This window comes from Meles meles, chromosome 4, assembly GCF_922984935.1.
Source record: "Meles meles chromosome 4, mMelMel3.1 paternal haplotype, whole genome shotgun sequence".
Classification (NCBI taxonomy): domain Eukaryota; kingdom Metazoa; phylum Chordata; class Mammalia; order Carnivora; family Mustelidae; genus Meles; species Meles meles.
In genome coordinates this window covers 27,561,489-27,587,100 of record NC_060069.1, presented here as the reverse complement: position 1 = coordinate 27,587,100, position 25,612 = coordinate 27,561,489, and the positions used below count along the sequence as shown (strand labels likewise).

Here is a 25,612-nt window from a genome sequence, read left to right as displayed (position 1 = left end):
AGTGGATTAAGCCGCTGCCTTCGGCTCAGGTCATGATCTCAGGGTGGTGGGATTGAGGAGCTGTGTTAAGCTCCACGCTCGGCAGGGATCTCTGCTTGGGATTCTGTCCTTCTCCCTTTGACTGTCTCCCCATATGTGGTGTCTCTCGTTTCTCTCTCTCAAATAATCTTTAAAAAATAAAAAAGTATAATATAAAGTGCATGTGGAGTCAGTTGGGTAAATTTGAATATGGACTGTATTAGACTGTGGTATTAATCACTATTAACATGGTGTGGTGATGGTATTGGGGCTAGGTAGGGGAATGTCTTTGTTCTTTAGGAGTATGTACAGAAGTAACGAGGGTGAAACATAACGTCTTTAATTTTAAGTTTGAACTGGGGGCGAGGGGCATCGCATGTTCATTCAGATAACCTTCAGGATCATTTTGTTAAATTCCTCTAGAAGTCTCAGTACTTTGGGAGTTGCAATTAAATGACTGTAGATTACTTTAGAGAAAATTGGACACATTTACAATTTTGAGTCTTCCTGTCTAAGAACAAGGTATGCCCCTCTTTTTATTCAGGTTGCCTTTATGTCTGTCAGAGGTTTGTAATTTTTTTGAGTCCTGCACTGTATGGCTGAGTGGTTAGAATGTTTTTATTGGTGTTGTGAATGTGATTTTAACTGTTATCTTTTTTACTAGTTCCTGTTGATCATAAGATAAATATCAACAATTTTAATGTTTCCGTTAATATTTCAATTTGTTTTTGTAGGTTATTTAGATGAACAGTTATGTCTTTCAAATAATGATAAATTTACTCTTTGTATATGGTTCTCTTGTCTGTTGCATTGCTTAGAATTTCTAGAATGGGTCGAGCTGCGGGATCCCGGGCGGGGCGGGCGGGATGGAGGCCACCTTGGAGCAGCACTTGGAGGATACAATGAAGAATCCATCCATTGTTGGAGTCCTGTGCACAGATTCACAAGGACTTAATCTGGGCTGCCGTGGGACCCTGTCAGATGAGCATGCTGGGGTGATATCCGTTCTAGCCCAGCAAGCAGCTAAGCTGACCTCGGACCCCACTGATATATCCCTGTGGTGTGTCTAGAATCAGATAATGGGAACATCATGATCCAGAAACACGGCGGCATCACAGTGGCGGTGCACAAGATGGCCTCCTGATGGCTCATGGCGGTTCTGCAGCGGCCTGTCGTCGGGGCTCGATCCTGCCTGTGTAAATTATCTTAGACAACTACACCAGTCCCAGTAGTCAGGCCATTTATTTCGTGTGCATTGGGCACTTTTCTCTTAATTTTAGAGTATGCTTCTTTTGGACACTCAATGGACTGACTTATCCAAATATTAGTAAGAAAGGATCATGTTTTGAAGCAGCAGGTCCCAGTCATTTTGTACATAGAATTTTCTTACATTCAATAAATCTGGTCAGAGGAAAGCTTGGCTCTTTTCTGGATTCTTCAAATTCTTAGCAAATGTTCATTTTTTTTGAATTACCAAATTATAACTTTTTTTTAAGTCTTTGCTCCAAGTCAGTCTCTTCTCTCTCAGAAGCTTCCTGAACTACAGACAGTCACACAAGTGTCCATGGATACTGAAAACCAATTAAGCCTATTCCCACCCCCTAACAACATAATAGCTATCATCACTAAGTACCTATTAGATACCAGGAACTCATTTAATTCTCACTGATAACCCTGTATGTACTCTTAGCTGCCCCATTTTGCCTTTGTGTAACTAAGGCTAAGGGGTTTGCAGGGTAACTCAGTGATGCCTGGGCAGCTCAGACAGTTAAGCGTCCGCCATGGGCTCATACCATGATCCCAGGGTCCTTGGATCGAGTCCCACATCGGGCTTTCTGCTCGTTGGAGAGTCTGTTGCTCCCTCTCTCCTCTGCCCCCCACTCATGTTCTCCCTCTCTCTTGGACTCTCAAATAAGTAAATAAAATCTTAAAAAAAAAAAAAATTTCTAGAATGGCATTAAACAGTAGTGATGCTAACAAGCACTTTTAACTTGTTCTTAATGACATTAGAGCTGTACTAATGCTCCACCATTAAACATAATGCTGGCTGTTGATTGGAAGGGTGTCTGATAATTTTTGTGTTTTTGTTGAGGGATGAATGTTAATTTCATCAAATGGTCTTTTGGTTTCTGTCTGAGGATATTTATAGAGTTCTTCCTTTACTTCAATAAAATAATAGATTTCCTAATTTTTTTAAAGATTTTATTTATTTATTTTAATAGAGAACATGCATATACCTGCTTATGGGGAAGGAGCCCAAGAGTTGGGTACTTAACTAACTGAGCCATGCAGGTGCCCCAGACTTCCTAGTATTTAATATTTTAATATTATAATGTTTAATATTTAATAGTATCTTTTAAAAATGAGATTGATATATAATATATTTATTTTAAAGTGTTTTATTTATATATTAAAATATATATAAATAAAATATAAATAAATATAAAAATGAGATTGACATATATTATATATATAATATATATTTATTTATTTTAAAGTGTTTTATTTATATATATATTTATTTTATTTATATACCTGAGAGAGAGAGCACAAGTGGGCAGGGAAGGGGAAGGAGGAACAGACTTCCTGCTGAGCAGAGCCCAACACAGGGCTCCATCCCAGGATCCTGGGATAATGACCTGAGCTAAAGGCAGACGCTGAACAGACTGAGCCACCCAGGCGGCCCAATATATAGGATTTTAAGGTTTGTTTTATATCATCTTTCTTAGGTTTTGGTATCAGTTTGTTTCATAAAATATGTTAAGCTTTTCATCTTTTGCTGTGCTATGAAACAGTTGAGGTGACATTATACTCAACTCTTCATATAATTAATACGAAGAGTTACTTAACAATGCTCTTGGATAGATACTTAATAGCATTTTAGTTCCTTTCTTGGCTCTGTTCTTTAGTCTCTGTCGGCATGGAGTTGTAATCCATACATTCTTTTAATTCTTTTTTCTATATTTTGGTATTCCTTTTTATTTTTCCTCCAAAAGAGCCAGCTTTGGAATTTATTTGTCAAGTCTAATATTTTTGTTTTCTAATATATTAATTTCTGCTTGTACTTTCATTAAAAGCTCTTTTATATTTTTCTTAGGTTTGTTTACTGCTTTTATCTTCATTTGAGTGATTAATTTATCTAATCACTAATGAAAATATTTAGAGTTGTATGCATTCATTGGGACAAAGAAGTGGTATTAGAACCTTTCACCTTTTGAGACCTGGCAGTTCTAAGATCTGGCCTCACTCCTTGACATCCTGGTTCCTAGAGTTCTTTGATTCTCTGATCTCAGCCTATATACTTGTCAACTAACTATATGAGCCAATAAATTCTCTTGAGTTTTTGCTGGTACTATCTGCAGGATACCTTACCTGGGTGTTGATTGACCTGTCATGAAAAGAGCTCTGTGTGCCAAAAAAAATTATAGAACTGTTTGGTCTTAAATCTTATTTGTATTCTCTTGCTATTTTTGCTTTGTTTTATATCTTTTTACTATGGGTTGCTCTGCCACAGTAATATATTTTTAGCTCTGTAAGTGAATTATATGTTTAACTATTCCTAAACCATATTTCCTTTACCTGTTGACTCCCACTATGAAATTTGAGGAAATGGACTTTTTCTAACCAACTCCACCCCTTCTCGTTGGTTTTAATGTACTGTGATATGTATCTTCATGATATATTCATTGAAGTATATAAAGCAGAGTATATTACAATGTGCATAATGTGCCACCTATTTTTTTAAACAAAGGAACTGTTTGTTTTTATTTATCTTAAACTTGAAATATAATTGACATATAACATCTTAGTTTCACGTATACAGCATAGTGATTTGGTATGTGTTTATATTGCAAAATGATCACCACAGGAAGTCTTATTAATATCCATCGCCACACAGTTAAAATTTTTTCCTTGTGATAACTTCCCTTACGTTTTTTTCTTGTAATAAGAACTTTTAAGATCTACTCTCTTAGCAAACTTATGCTGTCTTTTTAAAATAAGAATATATCAGTATTTGCCTGTGTGTACAAAAAGACTGGAAGCATACACATGAAATTGATGAAAGTGATTACCTATTGACAGAAATGGGAATAAGACTTCTCACTCTTTACTTTTTTCTGCTGTTGGATTTTTGGATCATGAAAACATTGCCTGTTCAAAAGAAAAAGAACATTTTTAGAATGATGGTTAGGCGTCTGCCTTCGGCTCAGGTCATGATCCCAGGGTCCTGGGATTGAGTCCCACATCAGGCTGCCTGCTTCTCTCTCTGCCTGTTGTTCCTCTAGCTTGTGCTCGCTCTCGCTCTCTCTCTCTCTCTCTCAAATAAATAAATAAAATCTTAAAAAAAAAAAACAAAAAAAATTACTAATACATACTTTGTTTCCCAGTAGTTGTAACATTTATATTTTGTAACCATAATTACTATGGTTGTTTGGGTTTAATTCTGTGTTGTAATGGATTTAGTGTTCAATGCCATTTTTTTTCCAATAGCCTTTTCTCATTAGTTCTTTGAGTCCTATCTCAGGCTTATATTTGAAATAGTTTTTTTTTTTAAGGTTTTATTTATTTATTTGAGAGCAGAGTGAGAGAGAGAGAGAGAGAGAGCGCGAGTGAACGAGCGAGCATAAGTGGGGTGGGGAGGGTGGAGGGGAGGAGGCTACCCACTGAGAGCAGGGCTCCATTTCCATTCCAGGACACCGGGATCATGACCTGAGCTGAAGGCAGACATTTAACTAGGAGGCAGGCACCCCTCAGATAGATTTTTCAGGATGAAATGGATTTAGTTGTATTTCCTTTGCTATATATAGAATTTTTTGTTCACAGTCTATTAGTCCCTTTAAGATGGTAGACAGTGTTCTGTTGTCTCCAGTTTCTAATGTAAAGTATCAGAAGTCAGCCTAATTTCTTTTTCCCTGTAGGTGACATGATTTTATTGCCTGGATGCTAGAAGGATTCTTTTCCTTTATACATTTGAAAATAGATTTTTTTTTTTTTTTAGATTTTTTTATTTATTTATTTGACACACAGAGAGAGAGATCACAAGTAGGCAGAGAGGCAGGCAGAGAGAGAGGAGGAAGCAGGCTCCCCGCGGAGCAGAGAGCCGGACGCGGGGCTCGATCCCAGGACCCCGAGACCACGACCCGAGCCGAAGGCAGCGGCCCAATCCACTGAGCCACCCAGGCGCCCCTGAAAATAGATTTTAAGTTATGTCTTGATGTCATGCCACTTGTAATAACTTTTCCTGGTATATAATGAATACTTAAAAAAAAAAAAAAAGATTTTATTTATATATTTGTCAGAGAGCACAAGCAGAGGGAGCAGCAGGCAGAGCAGGCAGAGGGAGAAGCAAGCTCCCTGCTGAGCAGGGAGCCTGATGTGCGACTCAGTCCCAGGACCCTGGGATCGGGACCTGAGCTGAAGGCAGGCACTTAACCGACTGAGCCACCCAGGCGTTCCCTAATGAATACTTTTTATCTGTATATCTAGGTATTCCTTTGTTTATATTTTGTTAATCCCTATCTTTGAATAATGTGGTTTCAAGTGTTCTTTTGTTCAGTTATTTATTGCGTACTTGTTCTGTACCAGCCACTGTACAAATCATTGGGGATAGAATGGTGAGTAAAACAGATATGGCCCCTATCCCTCTGCCCTCACACACATCAGTCAGGCTTAAGGTAGATCATAAGTGCATTTTGTTCATACCACTCATGGCTTATCACACTAAGATTTGTGGCTGTTATTCCCAGCTAAGCTGTAAGCTCCCACAAACAAGCACTGTGTCTTATATGCTGTTAAACAAACTGACACATGGGAGGAGCTCAGTTAAATGGATAAATATTTGGCCTGATTTTGTTGAAATGGTGCACCCATTCCTTAATTTTCTCCTAGGTTTTGCTCTCTGCCTACCCAATATGATCTGTTTATAGCTTTGTTCTTAATCCTCATCCCTTACTTGTATGTATGGTATTCTTTGTCCTATGTAATACACCATTTCTTAAAATTTTTTTTCCAACCAGTGCTCATTTTTCCAGCTACTGTATCTTTTTTTTTAAAGATTTTATTTATTTATTTGACAGACAGAGATCACAAGTAGGCAGAGAGGCAGGCAGAGAGAGAGGGGGAAGCAGGCTCCCTGCTGAGCAGAGAGTCCGATGTGGGGCTCCATCCCAGGACCCTGGGATCATGACCTGAGCGGACAGCAGAGGCTTTAACCCACTGAGCCACCCAGGAGCCCCGCTACTGTATCTTTTATGTCTGTGATATGTGTCTCCTTTTTCACTACTGCACCTCTAATTCCAGTGCAGGTGTTTCTAAGAACAAGAAACAATATTATTGAAAGGTGATATTTGATTTTATGCAGATTATGGGTACTTGCTGATTTTATTTCTGCCACCTAGTGGCCAAATCAGGATTACAACATGACACAGGTGTGTCTTGGCTTTTCCTGTCTGTAGCCAGTGATTAAAAATGTGTTTATCGGGGCACCTGAGTGGCTCAGTCATTAAGCGTCTACCTTCGGCTCAGGTAGTGATCTCAGGGTCAGGGGATGGAACCCTGCATCAGGCTTCCTGCTTACCTGGGAGTCGGCTTCTCCCTCTTCCACTCCCCCTGCTTGTATTCTCTCTCTCGCTTTCTCTCTCTCTGCCAAATAAATAAAATCTTTTTTAAAAAATGTGTTTATATTACCTGAGTAATCTCAGTATTGTTCCCCTGTCATGGCTCTTTTAAAGGATCTGCGTGTTGGTATATTGGGGTTAAAATCAGAAGCCATTCCTGTTATGTAATTTTTGTCCTTAATCATATATTATTTGCCCTAAAAACACCATGCTGATGCTTACACAAACTTATGCTTAATATAAGCCAGTTTCAGATTTTAGTTTGAGAGTTATAGAGGAGTGTGTATTCATTGGCACAGTGGTAGTTCCTTAAGAAGAAATCTTAGTACATATAAAAGATAATATTATTGACAGTAATGACTGATTAACAAAGATTACTAAATCCCACTAAAGTATAAGTAGTGTTAACAGTATCCTGCGATCTTATTCATTCATTCAAAGGCAGCATCATTTTCTGAAGAGGCATCAGCAGAGCATGTTAATTTATTACAGGAGACAGTAAACCTCGGGCATATACTATTGGGAAATGGCGTTGCTATCATAATCCTTTTTTTTAATCAGTTGGGGTGTTAGAGAATCTTCTCTTTCAGTCTTTTCCTTAAGTAACTAGTTTACATTTTTCTTTTCAGTATGTTTTATAATCACAGTTAATGCCTGATATCCTTTGAAAATAACTACTGAACCACACTGCTTGCTTGCTTGCTTGCTTGCTTGCTTTCTTCCTATCTTTGAGAGAGAGAAGAATAAGAGAGCATGAGAAGGGGAAGGTCAGAGGGAGAAGCAGACTCTCAGCTGAGCAGGGAGCCCAATGCGGGACCTGATCCCGGGACTCCAGGATCATGACCTGAGCTGAAGGCAGTTGCTTAACCAACTGAGCCACCCGGGCACCCTGTTTTTTACCTTAAAGACTATACATCAGAATATTTTCTGTTTTGATTTTCAAAAAAGTATCTGTTTTCTATAAAATGGCTATTGCAATTTAATTGAAAAACTTTTGTGGAAAACTTGTTTATCTTGCTAATGACCTTATTAATTAGTTCAAGCTAGTATTTGCTAGAATGTATCCTATAGTGTTCAGTTTAAAACTTTTTTTATTCAGTCTGGAGGGAATTAATACTAGTGTACCTCTTCGTAGGTAGAGATCTTTTTGTGTTTTCCCGATAGAAAACTTTGACCTTGCCTTTTGTTTCTAGACTCTTCAGATTGAACATGTACAGGCATTTTAAATTAAGAAGACAGTCTCAGCCAATGTCTGAATGTCTATAGCCTTTCTCATGTCTTGCAAACCCAGTTGTGTTAATCTGTTCTTTCTGTAGATTTTTAAGTTATTTTTCTGGTATTGGCAGTGTTTCCAGCCTTGCATCATGGTATTGAGGCCAAAATAATGTGGTTTTGTTCTATTTTTTCTTTACTCTTAACAACATAATGCTGTAAAGGACACAAAACCTCTGCTCTAAGCCCTGTCCTATGAGACTGAGAAGTCAGTCAATAGAATCTTCTTTTCTTCACCTAGTTAGAGGGTAAGATATTAGAGGTGAGTGTGTTTTTAAAAATATCATTGTCTTGGGTGCCCGGGTGGCTCAGTGGATTAAGCGTCTGCCGGCTCAGGTCATAATCCCAGGGTGCTAGGATCATGCCCTGTATCAGGCTCCCTGCTTGCCGGAGAGTTTGCGTCTACCTCTCCCTGTGCCACCCTCCTGCTTGTGCTCTGTTGCTCTCTCTGTCAAATAGAGAAATGAAATCTTTTAAAAATTAAATTAAAAAAATAAAAAATGTTATTGTTTAATATCCCTCTTTGAATATTAGGCCTGGAAATGTAATCACATTTAACTGTTTTCAAATGTATTAAAGCACTAGAAGGTTCAAAACTTCTAATCATCTGTAAAGGAGAAGCTAGAAACATTTGAAACTTTCATCAGCTTTCTTTTGGAGGCATTAAAGGTTTTGAAAAAAGAAAACTTGATGTTTAAGACTATGGTCTTAAAAGGCTGAGTTTTTTATTGTTTAGATAATACCTTTTATCTAGAAAAGTAACCATCTTACAGGGATCCCGAGTATCTAAATATGTTTGCAAAGTTAGATGATTTTGAACTTGATGCCAGCCAGCCACCCATTTCCCAGGGGTTTATGAAGATTGATGAAAATACTTTTATCACACTGGTAAAATATTTCCATGTAAATACAGGGAATTATATTACTGTTGTTATATGCATTTTTTAAAATTCTAATTTCTTAGGGTGACTCAGTGGCTCAGTCAGTTGGATGTCCGACCTTTGATTTGGGCTCAGGCTGTCATGGGTTGTGGGATTGGCCAGAGTTGGGCTCTCTGCTCAGTGGGGGAGTCTGCTTGAGATTCACTCCCCCACCCTCTGCCCCCCCCATGCATGTGCCTCCGTGAGTGCTCTCTTCCAAAATAAAGACAGTCTTTAAAATTCTAATTTCCTTTTTCTTCATTCTTTTAGGTATAAAGATCAGCTAGAACATTTTGAAATTGCTTTAAAATTTGGGCTCCGTTGAAGCTATAGACAGAATAAGAAAGTCTTGTATAATTCCACTTTTTATTCCTTAAGGATGTCTTTTATGTAGTAGCTTTGTAGCTTTGTTTTCTCCTCAGAGGAACTGACTGATATGGCGAAGAATAAATTCAGTTCTTAGTGACAGAGAATAAATCAAATCAGTTTGTGTCTGTGCTGAAAGTGACTTATATTTGGTCCACAGTTAATTTTGATTTATTTATAAGTCCCTTTGAATAAAAATGTTCATTCCTAATGGAGAAGATTCTTTAGATTAAAGGTAAAGGGGACACAAGAAAGTGATTGTAAATCAGAATATTATCTTTTACTTTGTTGAGAACCTTTCTTGAGGTCTGCAAAGTCAAACTACTTTTATAATAATACAATTTGCCTGTTGCTTTTCCAGAGATTACACAATAAGTAATGATGTCACCACTCTGACAGCTGATAGAACACATGCTTTATATTCTTGTGTTTTAAAAATTTCTGAGTTTTAATTTATAATATAGTAAATAGCAATAGACATAACCCAGATTGATTTTTTTTTTAAGATTTTATTTATTTATTTGACAGAGATCACAGGTAGGCAGAAAGGAAGCCAGAGAGAGAGGAAGGGAAGCAGGCTCCCTGCTGAGCAGAGAGCCTGATACGGGGCTCTATCCCAGGACCCTAGGATCATGACCTGAGCCGAAGGCAGAAGCTTTAACCCATTGAGCCACCCAGGTGCCCCTAGGTGACAACTTTTGAGTAAATAGTAGTCAGAAGGGCTCTAAAGGAGTTACATCATCTGAAAGAAAAAGAAAAAAAATAAGTATGAAAAGATCAGAGAAAATAGACATAACCCAGATTGTAAAAGTGTAATCATTTTTGAGATTTGGAAGGAGTCCTGAGAACAAAACGTTTGTGAAGCACTTTTCTGTGGCATAAATTTGTAGGCTTGCTCCTTATCATTTCCTGTGTATTGTATGTTTTTTGTCTGTTTAGTATGTTTTGGGTATTTTTTAGGAACCATAAGCTATTCTCTTTATGCTCTCTCAGGGAATAGAATGTGAGTTTTAGTTGTGGGTCGCAATTCAGGAGGTTGGCTCTAAACAGTTCTTGCATAAAGGTAGAAAGCTAGATATAGAGGACAGAAGAACTTTCTTCTAACTGTACCGGCCACAATGACTGTCTTGTGATATGATGTGCTATCATCACTGGAGGGGCTCAGGCATAGATTAGACAACTGTTGAGACTATTTTAAAGCAAATTAATAGTGTTCTGATAGGTAACTGTACTAAAAGGGATCTAATAATGTAAAGCCCCTTTATAAGACACTTAAAATCCTACAGTTTTAGGACTGAAACCACTTAGACTGCCTGTGAATTCTGACATTAACAAATTGCGTGGAATTCTTGTTAGTTGGCATTGCTCAGTTAAATTTTTTCTGGTTAAATCTTTTGAAAAATTAAATTACAAAAATGGGCCTTTCAGTTTGTTAATTCTGTCTATTTCTCCCATATAAAATGTGGCATATTTAATCATCTTGCTTACCTTTCTTTAATGTGTTTTGTTTCAGTTGGTCGCATCATGTTTCAGCTCTTCTCAGACATATGTCCAAAAACATGCAAAAACTTCCTTTGCCTATGCTCAGGTAAATGAATTATTAAATTATTTCCAATGAGAAGTTGTGACTTATAGTTTTATTTTGCTTCTCAGAGTAGATAGTTTCTGTAAAAAGTGGCCGTAAAATGAATTTTTAGTGCATTAAAAATGCTTTTTCACTGATAAGAAATCAGGGAAGCATTCTTAAAGGGTAGAGAGAACAAAGAAGTGTCTCAAAAGTAAAAGAAGTACTACTGTGTGTAACAAAGTCATCTGTAAACATTGTAGTTCATACATTCTAAATTTCAGTGTTCTCCAAAGATTTAGCATTCCAGATTCACAAGACTTCTAGAATTAGAAGATAGACAAAACATAATATGGCTCTTCTTCATTATATTTAATTGGATTTATATTTTTTAAAGTAGAGAAAAATAAAAACATGTATAATGTTATTTTAAAATAGCATTAAATTTTTAAATCCATGCTTGGATACACTTAAATACATGTATGCTTTGCTCCAATTCCTTGATTGCCCTCTTTTACTGGAGTGATAACTATTTTTAATCCCTCTTTTCTCCTGTTGGCATGTAGAGTCTCTGCCACACAATTTAACATTTATATGCTGCTTGATATTTATTTTATTTTGTGTGTTATTTCCTTGTTGCCGCATACTTTGTATCTCTTACGGTACCAATTTGTATGGGAAGATGTTTGTAGCTAAATTTCACTTCTTTTTTTTTTCCCCCAGGAGAGAAAGGCCTTGGAAAAACAACTGGGAAGAAGTTATGTTACAAAGGTTCTACATTCCATCGTGTGGTTAAAAACTTCATGATTCAGGGTGGGGACTTCAGCGAAGGTAGAGCTAAAGTTATGCTTTTAATAACCATCCATCAGTTTTGTAAGCTATTATACTGTTGTGTTGTGTCACAGTGTGATGTAAATATTAAGTGGTCCCTGAGTAGATGTATAGAGCAAGAATGTATGAAAAGCAAAATACTAAGACATTTTATTTTTACGTACTTTCAATAATAATAATATAAATAGTTGGTGAATTCCCTTACAATGAATGCCAACTACTTTTGGATTATTTTTATTCTTCCTGAATTTTATTGGTGTGATTACTTTTTGAAATAAATGGGAGGTAATTTTTAATAGTGTTTATTATAATAGGAGTAGGCTCTTTTTTGGACTTTTATTTTCAAGATGAGGTTAACTGAAGATTTGTAGAATTTATTATAGCAGTCACAAGGTGTTAGCTTCTTTAGCAAATTGAAAGCATAAAAAGTAATTTATATGTATTAATATATTTTTAATTTTCATAATAATTTAATATAGCTCATTATTTGCAGGTAATGGAAAAGGCGGAGAATCAATTTATGGTGGCTATTTTAAAGGTAAGGCTTAATATTTTATGGTCCTTTGTTTCAGTTCTGATATTAAAGCAAATTTGATCATGTACTTTTAATGAGGAGAGGTTTACTTATAGTTCACTTTTTGCATGAAACTAATGCTGCATGAAAATACTTTATTTGCATGAACTTGGGGATAAATTATATTGTAATATGTAACTTGTAATTGACAAGATTAATTAAGGCTAACTTTATGGTTAAACATGACTTTCAGCATGGAGGTTAGGCAACTATATACATGAAAACTCCTATCTTCCTGCCTAAAACTGTCAACATATTCTTTTGTTTATAGAGAATGTGGTCTTTTGCAAAATGAAAAGGTAAGAGAACAAAGCTCAGTAACACAAACTCCAATTCTGTTCCCTTGCACCCTTCCTAATAAATTTATGGACAGTCTGGGTTAGGTTGTGGCTGAATTTCTTATATTGCTTGAAGACTTGGAAAATTCTGCATACTGTTTCATACATGCATCTGTATCTTTTTTCTTTTCGCAATGGGTTATTAGTTCTACATCAGGGAAAAAAAAATCTAGTTGTATTTTTTCCCCCCTAAACCAAACAATTTCATTTAATAAAAGTTGGCATTTCCTACTTTCTCAAAGGTTTGTATGTTTTCTTTTGTATACTAGAACGATATGATTGTGTTTTATTCCTACAGTAGTAATATTTGCATTAAGTCTAACTATTGCACTTGCCCCAAAAAGCCTTAGAAAAGTCAGTTGCAGAGATTGATAATGGGATCCAATCTTACTAGATTTTAATGCCATGATAGCTTCAGTGTTATAATAGTCTTATTTATATTTCTTTTGGGGGAAAATGCATTACTACTCTTTTTCAGAAGCCTGTTCCCAAGGTAATCATTTTTTAAAGTTTTCTATGTTTCTGTTTGTTCTAAAGAAAAATTTGTTTGTATGAATGTTACAAGGAAATTTAAATTAGTTTTGAAGATATTTCTGCTGGAATTAAAATCATCTTTGAGTGATCTTTGTAACAGTTTTTCCTTTGAACCAGTAAGAAATAGGTTCATTAGCTGGTTCTATATCCTTATAGCAATTGGAAGCTAATGTTGTAGGCCACTTTAATGTGGTTGTTCCCTGTGGCAGATACTTGTGTATCTTAAAATTTTATTTTGCCCTTTAAGTTTTTGTTTTTATGGGACTTTTCTCCTTAGATAATTTTTGATCCTATCTATTAGGGGTCTATATACTTGATTTAATTTACATTCAACCTTACAACTTAATTTATGTAACTTTTTATTTTTTGCTCTCATAGTCTAGCTTCAATATAGTTGAATAAAAAGTTTACCATATAGAAACTAGGCACATAAGATTATTAAACTTCTCCCATATATAGTGTGTTAAGTAAGATTATTGGAAAGTTGAAGAAAATGAGCTTTACTGTAGAGATTTTTCTAAAATCTCTTTACTGGTTTTCCCTGAAAGTTAATAGTTTACATTATCATTTAGCGAAAGTATGTTACTATTAAAAGTGACTGTTCTAAGGCTGTTTGTATAAAACATTAAATGTATATTCTTTTCCTCAAGGCTTTAAGTAGTATTTTTGATCTTTTTACGCTGTTGTATTTGATTAGTTAAAAAAATTTTTTTCTAAATATTCAGACAAGTATCTATACTGACCAGAAGAGGAATTTCATCCTTTGCTTTCTATTTATTACTGTGAACATTAATTACACTTTAAAAGTGTCTTATAATTGGAGACTGACAAATTTGTGTTTTCTTCAAACAGATGAAAACTTTATTCTCAAACATGACAGAGCGTTCCTTTTGTCAATGGCAAATCGAGGGAAACATACCAATGGTTCCCAGTTTTTCATGTGAGTAGGCATAATTCAGAGATGAGCTTTTCTTAAACAGAGAAGCGCTGTTCATGAGAAAGATGGTATAGTTAAATCAAGTTTAAATGCTAGAATTCTGTCAAATTGAACTTTGTTATTAATTTCTAACACTGCAGAAACTAGTAAGCTCTAACAGCCGCCTCAGCATTCAGCATATATCCCCCATTTGAAGGATGGTACTTAAAAGATGCAACTTGAAGATGTACCTTATTTTCAAAGTATGTTGTCATCTTAAAAAAAGATACTGGCTTTGACTTAACAAGTTTGGAGGGTCAGTTTACCAAAACTAGATTGGAACATTAACTATTGATCAGCATTTAAAAATTGTTCATAGACTAGGACTAGATGCGCCCTTGGCCTGGAGAACACTTGTTTTGAGTAAACCATGGTGTGGTTGCTTTTTCTCTTATTGTTGTTCTTTGAGCTAATTTGAGAGAGGTACCATTATTTTCTGATACTGTACAGAGATAAGAAACTTTGCTGTTGCATCAGCATTGTAAAAAAAACTTAAATCTTTTGTGATCTCTATGGATAATTGAATTAACCCAATATTGCAATCATTTCCACCAAAATTTATGAGATTAGCACTCAGGAAACTTCAGAATGCTGTATTTGCTTTTTAAAAAAACAAGCACCTTTTCATGTATATACAGGCACAACCAAAACCTTACGTGGCATACTTTTAGTTACATTCTTTTTATTTTTTTTCTTTAAAGATTTTATTTATCCATTTGACACAGAGAGAGATCACAGGTAGGCACAGAGGCAGGCAGAAAGGCAGGGGGAAGCACGCTCCCTGCTGAGCAGAGAGCCTGATGTAGGGCTCGATCCCAGGACCCTGAGATCATGACCTGAGCTGAAGGCAGAGGCTTAATAACCCTCTGAGCCATCCAGGCGAACCCTTTTAGTTACATTCTTATCTAAAGCTACTGTAAAACCAATTTTTATTATAATCCCAGGATTTAAAATAGGAAAGATAATTGGCTAGCATGAAGTTTAATGCTTTTGATTGGAAGTAAATCTCCATAGTTGTACTATATATGTTGGAGAAATATTTTATTCATGGTTTTCCAGAAAAAGTTCTTGTCATCTTTCTGAATGGACAAATATGAATGGCGCTTCCCTGTCATTAATGGAATAAATTATTCATGTAAAATAAATCTCACATTTTAAATTTGTCTGCAAAATAGATTTCCAACACGATCTGATAAAGTTCAGATAAGGGGCATTCTGTTCATAAGAATGTCCTAAAAATGGAAAGCTGATGGAAGATGTCAGTGCCTGGAGCTATGCAGGAAAAAAGGAAGAACAAAAACATTTGTTCCTAGATCATTTTTTGATCCCATAGAGCAGTAGTTATTAATACTTCTCTACTAGAGTATTTTTCTTTCCTTAACCTTCTTAAAGGCCAAAAAAAAAAAAAAAAAAAGGAGTGGGAGATATTTCGAAAAACTTCTTTTATAGTAATTTAATATAAAGCTATTTACTCTTTGAGGTTTCCCATTTCCATTTTTAAGCTTATCTGAACTGTGAACATGATAAACTAATGAAATTCATTGGTCAAGAAGCTACCATCTGAGGGCTCTAAAGTTTCTTTTAGATTTCCTTTTTTTTAATATGAGTACATTGAATTTATCAGGTAGCAGCAGCTTCTTTCCATTGTTACATACCAGTTAGCTTGTTTAATCAAACGTTAAGAGTAAAAACCGGTGCAGGTACATACTTAAATTAATATCCGGTGTATGATGAAATTCTCTCTTCAGAAAATTTATTTTGTTTGTATGTTACTTAGTACTTGCCTAAGTCTTTTGTAGAAATGCTTAGTATCAAACAAAATTGCAGCCATTGCTGTTTCTACATAGTTTGATTTTACATTGGACTGCTGTTTCTGGCAAGGAGTGCCAAATGAAAATTTTAGCATCTGTGAATTAGGATTAAAAGTTTTAAGCTTGTTTTCATAATTAACTGTAGATGGCACTAAAATCACTGTGAACTTGTTTTGAAAGAAAATTTTCTACTTTCAGTTTGAAATTTACTTCTAGAAATGAGTTTGTAGTTAAAAACAATCTTAAAAGTAATAGTGTTTTTGTACATACAAAAAAAATATACTTTTTTTTTTTTTAATTTTTAAAGAGATTTTTGTAGCATGTCCTTTTTTAATGCTAGCTCAAAGTACCGGTTCCCCATCGTTGAAGGATAAAATAAAACTAACAATCACCTTTCTAAACAAAATACTTCCTTGGTTTTATAGTAAGGGAAAATGGAGATGATGATGACCCATAAAAAGAAAATCTTTGAAAATCTCTGTCTTGCAAGCCCAGATCATTTTGGAGTGAAGTAGTGAAAAAGTATAATGTACTGTCTCCAAGTTTTGTCTGTCATCCCAGCTAAGCCTTCTAAAAGCTGGGGCTGCAAGGGCCGCCCAAGGGTGGTGGTGCACTTGCCCCTCTCACCACAGCTCTTGCTGGGGTGCCTCAGACATCTCTTCTGCATTCTAGACAGGAAAGGATAGTATGAGAATGGGTGGTAAAACACCAAGAACTGCCTTTAAATTTCTAGTTTTATAGGCTTAACAAGGACTTTTAATACAACCTTGGCAAAATTGTATTTGTAGTTCATATTCTAAATAAACTACTTTGTAATTCCAAAGGAGGAAATTTGAAGTCATCGTATATATCAAAATATTCCTCAAAGATTCTTGTGCTTCGTTCAGTAACTAATGAAGTAATGTCTTCATTACTGACAAATTTAAAACGTCCCCTTCCTAAGGCATGCATCATTTTTATTAAATGTGCATATATTGCTTTCTTTGGTTGAAACAGTTTATGTATATGATAAAAATCAGATTTGCTTCTATAAAGCTATTCGTGATTTCTGCAGTAACTGCTTTTATCTGCTATTTTAATCACGATGATTTTGCTTTGGGGGGGGCCTACTATTCTTTTTGAAATAGTACTGCTCAAGAAACGTGGAGGAAGTGATAGACGGCACTGTCCTCATATATAACTGAGGAAATAATGGTTTGTTCATGTTGAGGTATTTCTGAAAGAATTCAAAGACCTGGAATGAAAGTACTAACCAAGTTAACTTGGTATTTAGTCATTTTGTTCCTTTTATTATTTATTTGTTGAAGCCGAACACTAGGAAGAAACCATAATAAAAGCTATAGAATTATGAGGTCTTAGAGTGGAAAAGGATTTCAAGATCATCTTGTCCAACCTTTTCCTTGTATAAATAATGCTAGGATAAAATGAACACCTGAAAATATTTTTCTTTTCCTTTGGCTGTTAGTAATAACATTGTGTTAATTCTGTAATTTTCATTGTTTTTCTATACATTCATTGAAAAGATAAAGAAGGTATTGCATGAAGGAGTCATTAAAACGACTAGGTGGTTTATAGCTTTGTATAAATAACTATCACTTGGGTTAGAGTCACTGTTCTGGCTATCAGGAGACCATGGTTCTAGTTCTATTGGCTATTTACCTTGAGTTAGTTTTGTCTTTCCTTTTTGGCTTATGAAGTATCTATCCCATTCTTAAAGTAAACATTTCGGTATGAAAATGTGGACATAAAAGGAAGAAGGTGTTTTGTAGGTTGATCCTCAGTTTCTGAATATGTGGAATGATTTGTGTACAAACATCATCTTGCCTAAAGGAAAAAAATCGTTGTAATTGCCTAATTTCCATCAGTCTGAAAGGTGCTGCAAAGAAGCTTCAGGCTCATTTGCCTAAATTAGGCAGCAGTCTTCATCAGCTGCAAACAGAACATTGACGTGGTGGTTACATTTGTCTTCCTTCACTTGGTCTGTGCAATCTTATGTACAACCATGGAGTAGAAAGGCCTGCAGAGCTTTGGTGAATAGTCTCTGTCGTTGGCCACTGTCAGTGGTCATGATAATCATAAAAACTTAAGAAAACAAGATAATGCAGAAAAGTCAAACTTTAAGCAAAAAGTGTTAACAGGTATAAATAGGACTAGAGGAGGAAAATATAAAGTAGTTCCAGGATATGTTCTAACCAGGCTTGGGAATGGCTGCTTTCCTGAGTGGGGAAGAAGTGCTAATGTTTCAGAGCAGAGCAAGGGGAGGAGGTGAAGAGTGGTTTTGGGTTAAGGGGTTTATAAAGCTATGTTGCGATTTGGGGTAGCAGAAGTAAATTTGGGCAGAAATGCTTTTTCCCTCCACATACTCATGAATCTGTATGAGAATAAATGCTAGTAAGTGTCAGTAACCTGGGGGGGTCCTAGTTTTTCCTTCTTTTGGTGGCGGGGGGAGTAGTATCTATATGTGTACATTGCAAGATTTTTCATCAACAAGATGTTGCTGAAACTTAACCATAAACCAAATTCTCTGAGTTTCAAGTGTCATCTGTAACATACAGTCTTAATATCACTTAGTGTTTATGTGACATATGTATTAGCAATCTGGAAGGAGTTTTGTATCTAGTAGTGTTTGATGCGTATTACATATTATGTTAATATTAGTGCTGCATTTTTGGTGACTTTTGGAACACACAGGGAGAGCTCTGTAACATGGCTTGGTTAGTTACCATGGCCCTTATACAAGCTGTGTGTCTCTATATTATTTGGTGCCTCTTCCATGATGATGTGGTAGTGTCAGGAGTTGAAGGAAAAAATTGCATGTTCAGAGCTACATTAGACAGAAACAGGTTATCTTTACGTTCATACTACTTTTTACCTGGAGTCACTTTTTTTTACAACATTCTTTGAAATGTTGTATTCTTTTTGGCAGTAATTCATGTATCAATCCTTTATAAGAAATTAAAGCTTGTTTTTAAGTACTTCAAGATTCAGTAGTCTGAAACCTTTGTAAAGAATTTTGTCCACTATTTATGACATGGATTTGGGTCTGAATATAACAGATACGTTTAAAGTATAATAGATTTAAAGTTGGTTAGACTGTGTATTTTTTTTAAAAACTTTTTTTTACAACGGGGAGAATCAGAGATTAGGCAAGTATCGTGGCCAAAATTTGACAGAATACTTCTGTACTTTCATCTCTCTCGCCTTTTTAACCTTTGAGAAGATCCTTAAAATTCTAGTTATGCATTATTATTATTCTTATTATTTTCAGGGACTTAACAACTATAGAAGTGTGGAACACAAACTATAGTCCAAACTTTGCTCACTTATTCCTGATAGTGGTCCGTTGTGTGTGATGAAAAGATTTCAAATGTAGAAACATCAAAGATTTTTAACTATTTGAAGTGAATTACTAAAAAAAGAAGAGAAAGTTCCCTGAAATGTTGTTTTGAATTCTCTTAAATCAGTCCTTTCATTGAAATTTTTGCTTTCCACTGGTAGTAACTCCTCCTGGGGATTCAGATTTTTATATTCATGTATGTACTTGGGATACATTACTCTCTTGTTGAGAAAGATGTTTGTTGACTTAGCTAGTTTGTAGGATTTGCAAAGCGAAATATACTGTTTGGTTCCTCACACTCTAGTGTTAACAATATTAAGCCTCTGAGCAGATTCCCATTTTAACCACAGTGTTTTTCTTAAGCATAGTTTGTCTCTACATACCTATCCTATGTGAAAGAAAATTTAGAGCCCTCCATTTTGAAAAAGCTTTCTTGCTTTGCATAAAACTTGAAAATATTTAATTTCAAAGTTATATTGATATTAAACATAGATTCAGTCTTGTCTTAAAAGTGTATTACAATTTATTTCTTGCCATTTTTGTGTAAAATTTACAGAAAGAGTGTTACACCGTGCGCTCCAAAGGTAATGTCTCATTACTCTAAGGCTCTCTTTTTCTTTCTTTGCCTTTATCTCTTTAATCCTATTGTTATGTGCATTGAACCATTTTAAGAAAAACTTTCTGTTTGATTTATGGCAGCAGTACATGTAAAGCAAGTGTGTTTTATTGTTCGTAGTTAATCCTGGGAAGTATATTTTCATTTCAGTGGCTTGTTGCCACCATGTTTCCGTACCTCTTCTGGGGGAGGGCAGGGAAGAGGGTGTATTGTATATAAATGGTGTAGATTTCATTTCAGTACAGAACTGTTAATTTCTGTATACGGCCAAAAGCTTCTTTGGTAATGGTATAGTAACGTAGATTGTTTTTTAGAGTAACAGTGACACTTTTCAATTTCTAGGATTTACAAAGTTTAAATGGATCCTTATGCATATATTTTTAAAGTACATTCAGGGGGTGGAGGAAACTGGAAAATCAGTGTCTAAGTGACAGGAGAAAATGGAAATGTGAAAATATTGAAAGCTTTTATGATTTGAAATGTTTTATGGTTCTTTCTCCTTCAGGCATGTTTTCATAAGCATGTGTAAACTTACATTTTTATGGTAGTCTCTGGCCTTAAAGTCTGAACTTACTTGAGTGTTGGCCCTGCATGGGTCTTTAACACTGCATAGTTTTGAAAGATCAGTGCAATTAAGAGTTGGTGGGATGGGATCTCTTTGTCCGGTTGAGTGGGATTGAATAGCTTGGACCAGGAATATCATTTCTCCCTGCCCATTTGGCGTGTCCTCTGTTTATCCATGTCTGGTGTCAGCCTAGGGCCAGTATGCCTGCTTTACACTGTTATTTCTGCTCCTGGAATGTAGGCTGAGGACACCGAGGGGCTGCTTTCTTAAGGTACTTTCGGTATTCTTAATATGCAATCCAGCCCCATATAAGTGCACATTCCTATGTCTGCCTCCTGAATTGCATATGCGAGTGATGGATTTAATTATTCATACCGCTCCAGGCACAGCAGGCCCCCTGAAGTTTGTCCCTGAAATTATTGTTCTTGTCTTCATTTGTTTTCCCCACTGTTGCAGTAAAAGACTCAAGTTTTTTTGTCTTCAGTTGTCATTCGAATTCAAAACAAAACTGGAATCTGTCATAAAGGTAGCGATTCCATCCTCAGACTGAGTCTCAAGTGGTACATTGCTACCTCACTGCATTACTAGAGTGTTTTCATCTCACCATTTGCTCCAGAGTTTTGCCATAAGGTGGTTTTTACAGGACTCCTCTGTTAGCCAGTGTGGCAAACTGAATTGGGTTCTGTGTGTTTTAGAAAAATCTGTAGGCTTTTCCCCCAAAAATCTGAGAGTTGTGAGAGAAAGGAACAAGGAAGGAGGAGGAAAATGCCTAATCAATAAACCACTTCTTGTTTTCACTGCTACATGTTTGAAATCTGTCCCTTAACATTGTAGGACGTTTACCTTTACAGATTTTACCTCTTAGATCTTTCGTACAGTGGAATCACTGTCTAGCATATGTACTAATTTCTTCCTATAAGTGTGCTCTGGTATAGTTTTCTGTATATGGGAAGCACATTTCCATCTTAAAGTTATTATCCAAAGTTTAATTATTTAAGCATTAGTTCCTTTCCTCACCAGCTTGCCAGATTTTATCTTTTTTCTTTTCTTCTGCCTGTTTTTTACTCATTTTTACTATTTTATTGTCTTGAATTACAACTTCTCAGTCTTCTAAGGAGAATTTGAGACTTTGTGGTTTTGAAACTCCAGATCACTTTTAAAATTCTGAAACTTAAATTGACGGTTTTTAAAATAAAATTTCTGTAGTGCTTTTACACAATTGAATGTTCTTAACGTAAGTATAAATGCTACCATTCCTTGTAGAATAATGATTTTTAACATTGTTGTGAAGATTAAAATTGTGTTTTGTTGAATGACATGTCTTAGAATTACCTTAAAATGAATATAAAAATTGATATGGGAGCTCCTGGCACAATTGACTGCTTTAAACATGGCCTGATAATCCAGTGTCCTTTCTCAAATTCTTCTTTTTCTCTAAACTAAGATTTTTGTGGTATATACTTCTGAGTCCAGTTATCTGCTTTTGAATTTTTTCACTGCAATTCACATAGTGCGAAGATTTGTGAAAATGCTATGGGAAACACCCAGTTTTGGTTCAAAAATGTTTTAACCAAATGTATCCTGTCGGCTTCCCAAAAGTGACTATCTGCCAGTTGGTAATTGTAGAAGAAGCAGGTTGGGCATTTTTGGGCCAGAGAAATGCAGTGTCTATAATGTTATCCCTCATTACTTACTTGCTGTCAGAAGTGTTGACAAAGGGAAGGTTTGCTCCCTAGTGCGTTTTCAGGGTCGCTCTGAGTGGCAGAGCTTCACTTTAGGTGGCAGGGGCAGGAAGTTCTGAAAACAGGACTCCTGCGGCCTACCTCCATCTGCCTGCCTAAAACATGCAGACTGACTCAGTATGAGAAATAACAAATAGGAGAACTCATTTAAGTGCGGGGTGCAGGTATCGATCACACTTTTCTTTCCTTAGGAAAAACGATAGTGCTTTTTATTCTTTTTAATTACTTTGATAAATTTTGAGTTTGTTTTGCTTTTGTTGTTTTGGATTCGGGAGTAACTTTAAGTTTAATGTTATTTTTATGCTATCTATTTCCAAGTTGTTTCATACATATGTATAAGAATAGTCTTCATATTGGAGAAATAAATACAACTTTGTAATTTGTTAAAATCTTGAGTGATTTTTTTAAACCAGTAGAATGGCTACTATTGCTGTTTGAAAGGTTTTTAAGTTTAGATGTTTACCACATTTAACTTTTTCCCTATCTTTTTATCTTTACCTCTTTGTTCTCTACATGATGTGCTTTAAACCCTTCTGCTCTGTTCACCTGAACACCTGGTTTTTGCCATCTTCTTTGTGTTGATGTTTATTACACAGTACCACAAAACCTGCTCCACACCTGGATGGGTAAGAGTGACATTTCATTACCTTGGGTAGTTGTTTGGGTGACCAGTGCAATACAGGTTGGATCATGGATAAACCTAAAGGGGGTGCTCTTGATCTCTGGGTTAATCTCAAAGCCAAGCCCCTCCTTAAGGAACCCAGGTTAGTCAGTCTTGAGACCTCATAGCTATTGTCACTGAGTGGGGTCTTTATCTGTGCCTATGGATAGACCTCCTAGTCATGATCTTGAGTGACGCTGTAGCAATAGTTTCTGAGTGTCAAGGGCAGTCTGTTCTCAGACTCTACCATAAAATAAAGGATATTGTTTTAGGCAGAAAACTGAGTCCCAATTTGAGTAATATTTGTTGTTTGTTCCTTTTATGAAACAGATTTCAAGTTATACTTGAACAACCTTCCAGTTGTTTCATTCATCAAACACTTTATTTTATATTGAGGTCTGTAGACCAGTAATTTATAACAGTTGTGAATACTGCTCATGGCTTAATTGTCAGCAAACCAGTTCTTTTTCAAATTTGTATTATGACAGGGTTCATGTCGTCTTTGGATTAGTTATTTCTGGTTTTGAAGTAATTGAACAGATTGAAAATCTGAAAACAGATGCTGCAAGCAGACCTTATGCAGATGTGCGAGTTATTGATTGTGGGGTGCTTGCCACAAAATCAACAAAAGATGGTAAGGGTTTGGAGGTAGTGGGGGGACCTAGGATATCAGTAATACGTGTTGAAGACTATAACTTAAATGTACCTCTTGGATTTTGGTAGTGGAGGAAACCAAACAAGTTGTATAGCAATAGCCTGATGCTTCTGTATTATACCGTCTATCCAGCCATGCACAAATCTTATCAAATCTCCCTTCTTTTTACTTCCCCCTGCTGTCAGCCTTGTTCCAGACCTGGATGATTGCAGTAGCCTCATACCTGTTTGTTTACCTCTGTTCTTTTCTCTGATCTTTTCTCAGCAGTAGTAAATTCCTACTGGTCTCCTTGCTTGTACTCTTAATCTTCTATAATCTGTCCTTAACGGCAACCAGAGTGACCTTCTCCAAGGGCTCCCTTCTCAGTCAGCCAAAGCTAATGGCTTTACTTGGTCTCTAAGGCAGTCTGCTCTCTGCAGTTTCTCTCACCTCTTGCCCCTTATTCATTGTCTTCCCAGCCATGTTGACCATTATACAGATGGTCAAACACACAGGGACCTTTGTGTTGCCTGTGCCCTCTTTCTACAGCACTCTCCATCCAGATATCTACATGACCCCATATATAGCTCACTTCCTTCAGGTCTCTTTTCTTTCTTTCTTTCTTTTTTTTTTTAAAGATTTTATTTATTTATTTGACAGAGATCACAAGTAGGCAGAGAGGCAGGCAGAGAGAGGGGGAGAAGCAGGCTCCCTGCTGAGCGGAGAGCCGGATATGAGGCTTGATCCGAGGACCCTGAGATCATGACCTGAGCCGAAGGCAGAGACTTAACCCACTGAGCCACCCAGGTGGCCCCAAATGTAATTTTCAATTACGCCCTGACTCTGCCTATTCCCTTTACTCTGCTTTTTTGTGTTTCTGTCCTAGCACTTACCATTTGTCATATTATGCAGTTACTTATTTTCTTACCTGATCCAGCTAGAATATAGACCTCATGAGGGCAAGGGCTTTGTTACTTTACAATCTCAACAGCACATTGTATTATCAACGTGAAGAAAAGTTTATTAAATTTTGTCTTCAGTTTTTCTGTTGATAAAGCATGTTTTACGATACTAGGTGGTCACATGTTTTACTCTGAAAGTTAGGCACTGAAATGCAGTACTAATAGTCTTGTTAATATTTCTTAAAAGTTTTTGAGAAAAAAAGGAAGAAACCAACTCGTTCAGAAGACTCGGATTCCTCTTCCAATTCCTCTTCCTCTTCAGAATCTTCTTCAGAAAGTGAAATTGAACATGAGAGAAGCAGAAGAAGGAAACATAAGAGGCGGCCAAAAGTTAAACATTCTAAAAAGAGACGAAAGGAAGCAAGCAGTTCAGAAGAACCAAGGAATAAACACATTATGAGCCCAAAAGGGTAAGTGTGAAACACCATGGGAATCTTAAGCTAAAACACACACACACCCTGATGGGGAAAGCGTATGCAGTTGTGTAAAACTTAGCTTTTTAACCTGTTGTTGAAAAAAGGGTAATATTTTTTGGACTTTAATTTGAAATTTGACTATTCTAGGGGTAGCACAGACATTCCATATCAAAGATCTATGTGTTTGCAGGTGAAAAAAAAATCTTTGTCCACCACATGCTGTGCTTTGAAAAGAAAAAAGTTAGGATTGTTAGACAATTGGATAGCAGAATTTTAGTACTGTGTTCATGCTTTATATGTTCTCTTTGTGAGAACTGTACAGACCTTTTGAGTGAGATATGTAATTATCAAATTTATTTTATTGCTATTAATATTACGTAATATTATTTAATATTATTGTGAAATGCAAACATAGCACATTTTCATTGGTGACATGCTTTGTTCTCTCCAAGTCACTCCGAAAGGAGTTATACCAATGAAAAAAGGTCAGTTGACTCAAATGCTAAAAGGGAGAAGCCTGTGGTCCGCCCAGAGGAGATTCCTCCAGTTCCTGAGAACCGATTTTTACTGAGAAGAGACATGCCTCTTATCACGGTGGAACCTGAACCGTAAGTAGGGTGATTAACCACAGTGTTTTCATTCTGTGAATGATAATTCCATCAGCTCGTTGCAGTTCCACACTCATTTATTAAGCATGACCTATAATCAAAGCACTTTGAGTGGTACTATGGGAGATGCTAGGTTAATGAATGACATGTACCTGATCTTGCAGAATTCTCATTCTACTAGTAGGGAAAGGGGGTTGGGCAGGCAAGTTGGCCAGGGGAGAAGTTCTTACTGGAGCTCTGGAAAGATTTC

At 36.1% G+C, this 25,612-nt stretch overlaps 1 protein-coding gene and 1 pseudogene across 9 annotated transcripts in view; both read left to right on the top strand.

Annotated features, from left to right (window-relative positions):
- The window catches only part of NKTR (natural killer cell triggering receptor), a 59,384-nt gene that overhangs the window by 15,177 nt on the left and 18,595 nt on the right, over nt 1-25,612 (top strand). For 4 of the 9 annotated variants that reach the window (XM_046001542.1, XM_046001541.1, XM_046001540.1 and 1 more), the window contains exons 3-10: nt 10,707-10,781; nt 11,481-11,588; nt 12,082-12,126; nt 13,887-13,974; nt 22,678-22,707; nt 23,231-23,376; nt 24,526-24,748; nt 25,207-25,362. In XM_046001542.1, the coding sequence (XP_045857498.1) occupies nt 10,707-10,781; nt 11,481-11,588; nt 12,082-12,126; nt 13,887-13,974; nt 22,678-22,707; nt 23,231-23,376; nt 24,526-24,748; nt 25,207-25,362 (871 nt within the window). Of the gene's footprint in view, nt 1-10,706; nt 10,782-11,480; nt 11,589-12,081; nt 12,127-12,433; nt 12,462-12,978; nt 12,994-13,886; nt 13,975-19,714; nt 19,743-22,677; nt 22,708-23,230; nt 23,377-24,525; nt 24,749-25,206; nt 25,363-25,612 lie in introns of those variants that run through there. The other 5 variants (XM_046001546.1, XM_046001545.1, XM_046001544.1 and 2 more) reach the window with 5 other exon arrangements.
- On the top strand, nt 842-1,880 carry LOC123939733 (annotated as a pseudogene).